The sequence below is a fragment of the Lactuca virosa genome, chromosome 4 (genome assembly GCF_052849685.1).
Source record: "Lactuca virosa cultivar CGN04683 chromosome 4, Lactuca_virosa_CGN04683_v6, whole genome shotgun sequence".
NCBI lineage: Eukaryota > Viridiplantae > Streptophyta > Magnoliopsida > Asterales > Asteraceae > Lactuca > Lactuca virosa.
Window position 1 is genome coordinate 183,818,781 of NC_136429.1, and position 4,729 is coordinate 183,823,509.

The window sequence follows — 4,729 nt, forward strand, 5'->3', positions numbered from 1 at the left end:
CCTAAAATATATCTATCCTTACATTCTTATATATGAAAACAAAATACAATCTCTTCCTTGATGAAACATTTGATCGGTTTATACCTAATAACTAAAGAGAATATACGATGGCTACAAATCAATTGCTATCAAATCCTTCAATCTCATTCTTCTTTTCAACTTTGCTTCATCATGATATTCAACTGTTAAAATATACTAAACCACAAACCAAAAGAAAAAACAACAATTTCATCAAACTAAAAGATTACAAAGCTTAGGGCTAACTACACATAATATAAACAACATTTTGTAGGCGTAATTCAGGAAAAAGCCCACAGGGGCATTTTAGGAAAATTGCTTTTATTATTTTTTGTTTCCAGGTTTTAGAGTATGACTCAAACTCTTTTTCTTTTAGTATAAATATGCTACGTTTATAGGTATTTAGAATGAAGTTTTTTCAGCAATAAAGTTTTATTTTCAACCAAGCAAAATCACAACTCCCGCTTTCTTATTTTCCCTGTAATCGCCCCTGTTTCATCTTCTTCTTAACTGTCCAGTTTCTTCCTTCTCGTTTTTGTTATGTTTTCTTAAGCAACAAGGCTGCATCAGGTATCCATCAGGTTGAAACCTTACACATTTGTTCATATATGAGCAAATGCTTACAGAGGCATAAGCAGGATAGTTGTTTGACTAGCTCTATTTTTATCAAAGGCTCTTAGTTTAGGAATTAGAAACTAAATGTAACCCATATCAGCCGAAATTGTTACCAAAAATTTTGAGTTCCAATTTCCTAAATCATGAAAAAATTGCATCCAAGTTATAGCTAATATAAAAAGTTGGATCCAATCAGGATTCCGAAATCACACTACAATAATCCAACTTTCAGTTTGAACAATGACAAAATTAACTTATGTGCAAAAAAAACTAACCTGAATATTGAAGAGTGAATGAACGTTAAGTTGAATGGTCATCAAACGATGGGATGAAAATCTTGTTAGTTACACTGCCACTTCAGTGGAGGAGTATAATCAATTAAAAAAACATGAATGAACAAAAAAAATAAAGGAAGAACAATTTAATTGAACGATGGAATGGAAAATCTGTTAGGATTTGGGAGAATCTAGATTCAAAGGTGAAGGTGGATGGAGAGAAGTTGTGGTTCTATTACCTGTTGTCGGAACAATCGCAGGCAATGTCAACGACAAATTTTCACAACTCGAATCCTGAACATGCTTGAACAATTTCTCCCTTTGTGCAATTTGTTATCTTCAATTCCGAATTTAATCAAAATTATTCTCGTTGGAATTATACAATTGTACAGAAAACCTAGATTATCACCAAAAAAGAAGAAGGGGACCGTGTGTGTTTCTCCTTGGCCGATAGAGCAGAAACGAAGAAAGCCATGAGAACTTCAAACCTGCAATCAACGATGAAGAAGAAGGGAGCGCTCCACCAATCAGCTTCCACCCTCACCTTCTCTCACTTCTCGCCAAAATCGTAACGAGGATCGGATGGCGATCCCCCTAGCGAGCGCTAGGGGGCGGTGTTCATGGCTCGCTAGCGAGCGTAGCGAGTGGGCTTAACATCCCCACTCCGCTTAGCCTAATAGTAAACAAGACAGTGTAACGCAATGAGGCCATGTCTTATCCCAACCAAAATGATTTAAAATCTGATCCAAATTATTTCTATTTATTATTGAACCTGAAACCCACATTAGTATGTCAATTTTTTTTTCCTTTTAAATAAAAATATAGGTGTTTTCTAAAAAAAAAAAAAAAAAAAAAGTGGTATAAAATGTATATGTTCTAATAGTAAACAAGACACGTGGAGCGAAATGAGACCATGTCCCAAAAAAAATTATCTAAAATCTGATCCAAATATGGAAAATAATTTATTAATTTATTTCTATTAATTAAAATTCTTAAATTCCCACAAATCGAGAGGTTGGTATTGTAAATGCAAAAAAAAAGTGAGAGCTTCTAATTTTGAGACCAATCAATCCAGATATCCACCGATACCGCTACACGCGTCCCGCTGCCGCATCACTAGAAAGTTAATTTTATATTAAGGACCTTTTACTTTTCTACTACTGTTAATATCTACCCCGTGCTCATTTGAAAAATATAATTTTAATATTTATTAACTTTTATTATTTACATAAACATAAATTACCTTTTTTAATAATATAATTTTTAATCATATTTCACAAGCAAATTAAGAAAACTCTTGCAAGTGGCATTTTTAAGAATTGAAGTATTGAAATATACAAATAAGATTTATTTTTTGTTAGATACAAAAAAAAGGTTTTCTGCCTCAATATTATTCCAAAAGCCTTATTAATGTTTCCTATGGATTTTATTTATTTTCCTATGTTCTGTTAATGGCTAACTTAAATATATTAATCTACTCATAAATCTTTCTATTTATTCCATATCCCAAATCCAATTCGAGTTTTTTTGGCCGAATGATATCTTACCAACATTCTCCTAGCCCACTTTGTTCTTTATTATCATATTAATAAATAATTAATTAAGGTACTTACTATTATTATATGTTAACAATATAAACGTGATATCACAAGACAAAAACTTAATTTTATATGAAAATGATGTATTCAAAAACACCAAAATACCAATACAGCCATTTGATGATACGACCTAAAGTCTTGCCAACATCATTCTTATCCAAAAACACGAGATTTTTATTTGTAGGGAATATAAAGCTCGAAGAAATAAAACAAATTTTTGAACGAGTTGTCTTCTTATGACACATTCAACTTGCATGCACTTAATATCTAAATTCATCTTTTTCAATAAATACAAGAAAATAGGTGTTAATATCCAAGTCTTGGAATATCAATAAAGTCTCCTACATAAATTAGATATTTTCATTCTATAATATTTGTAATAAAATCACATAATACAGTACTAATTTTTTTTAAAAAAAATATGGAAGTAGGTAGGATCAATCTATGAACGGAAGTAGGTAGGAGCAATGTATGAGGATGTATAAATATTGGCTGATTTTAAAAACAATTAAAGTAAAGGGACTGAAATGGTAAATATTAAAAAGATTCCATTATTGGAAGTCGTAATGTGACTAGGACGGATAATGTAAACCACAATTCGCTTAAAGACACGTCATCACAACTGAGGAGAACGGATAAGGACCTGCCATCTCTTGTTTTCTCTCTCACACACAACACCGAAACACACACACCTCTCTCTCTATCTTGGCCTATATATCGAATCTAAAGGACGCCAATTCTTCTCCATTATTGACCTTTTCTTTCACCCAAAGGATCAGATTGTTTAATCCATTTCGTTGTGTTTAACTCTTGCAAACGGAATCGTTTATCGATATTCAAATCAAATATTTTCTTCCTCTTTGAACGCTGTTTGAGTCGTTTATAATCCACAATTTCATCATATAAATCAATCTGTAGAGCTGAATTCGATATCTGCCATCGAAAAGTTTTAATTTGTTGTTAAGAAAAAGAAAAAATTCATGGCGTGTACTGCTGGAATGATCCATGGCTGTGTTTCATCATCGACCTCTTCATCGTCGTCATCGTGGGGGAAATTGAGAAATTCGAACAAGAAGAAGGCAGCGAGAGGAAGTGGTGGCGCTGATCAGAGGTTTAGGGTTAGATGTGTTTCGACAAGTCCTTTAGCTTCCGATCCGTATAAAACTTTGAGTATTCGTCCTGGAGCTTCTGAATCTGAGGTCAAAAAGGCTTTTCGACAGCTAGCTTTGAAGGTAATACTTTCTCCGGTGAATCTATGAACATCTGATTATCAAAAATTCGATCTTCTCGTTGTTTATATCTGTTTTGTTCCATTAATCACATTTTTTCCCCTTTCTATCAAATTTCAGTATCATCCAGATGTGTGCAGAGGAAGCAATTGCGGAGTCCAGTTTCACCAAATCAACGAAGCTTACGATGTACGCACTCTCACTCTATTTTGAAACCCGATCCCTTACTTTTTATCACATCGAAGAATCTATTGCATCTATAGATTGAATCGATTACAGAATGACCAATTCCATCTCAAAATCGATAAAGTAACCGATTGTTTAAAAAATCTAACTTAAATTTGGGCGATGATTTGCAGATGGTGATGAGTAATTTGAGAGATGAAACAAGTGTACCAGAAATGGAGTATTATGGATCGTCGGATGCAGGGATCGATGAACCGATGAGAGGAATGGAGGATCCTGATTGGGATATGTGGGAAGAGTGGATGGGTTGGGAAGGTGCTGGAATACGAGATTATTCTTCACACATTAATCCATACATTTGAAGGAATTGAAGATCCATGGATTTCTACTTTCTAAGATGAGTCCAGCAAAGGAATGCACCTTTTAAGATGAATAATGTTAATTTAAGTGTCTGGGTCTGTAATCTGTATATAAAGAGTAGTCTGTAGAGATGACTGTATTAATGTTCATCTCTCTTGTACATAAGTCTAGTTTTATGATTAATCGTCTGTAATTATGGCATCATTACTGTTCAGGAATAAAAAAATTCTTGAACAATGATCTTCATCTTTTTGTGTGTGTGGTTCATCTGTTTTTGTTTGGGTTTTTTAATACACACCACAATCATTTACGTTCAGGGATGTCAACGGGCAAGAGACACAAATGAGTTAAAGATCGATTAAAGTGGATAAGTCGAATAGTTTTTATAAAGTTTAACTGGTATTATGTATATATGATAAGCCCACGCCAAAGACCTTGTGGACATAGG

General features: G+C 33.4%; 1 protein-coding gene across 1 annotated transcript; it reads left to right on the forward strand.

The window, feature by feature from the left end:
- Positions 1-3,252: 3,252 nt before the first annotated feature.
- LOC145107817 (chaperone protein dnaJ 8, chloroplastic-like) lies at positions 3,253-4,527 on the forward strand. Its single transcript, XM_079044772.1, has 3 exons — positions 3,253-3,738; positions 3,856-3,924; positions 4,095-4,527. The coding sequence occupies exons 1-3, from the start codon at positions 3,487-3,489 to the stop codon at positions 4,281-4,283; spliced, it is 510 nt and encodes a 169-aa protein (XP_078900898.1). The 5' UTR covers positions 3,253-3,486; the 3' UTR covers positions 4,284-4,527.
- The last annotated feature ends 202 nt before the right edge of the window (positions 4,528-4,729 follow it).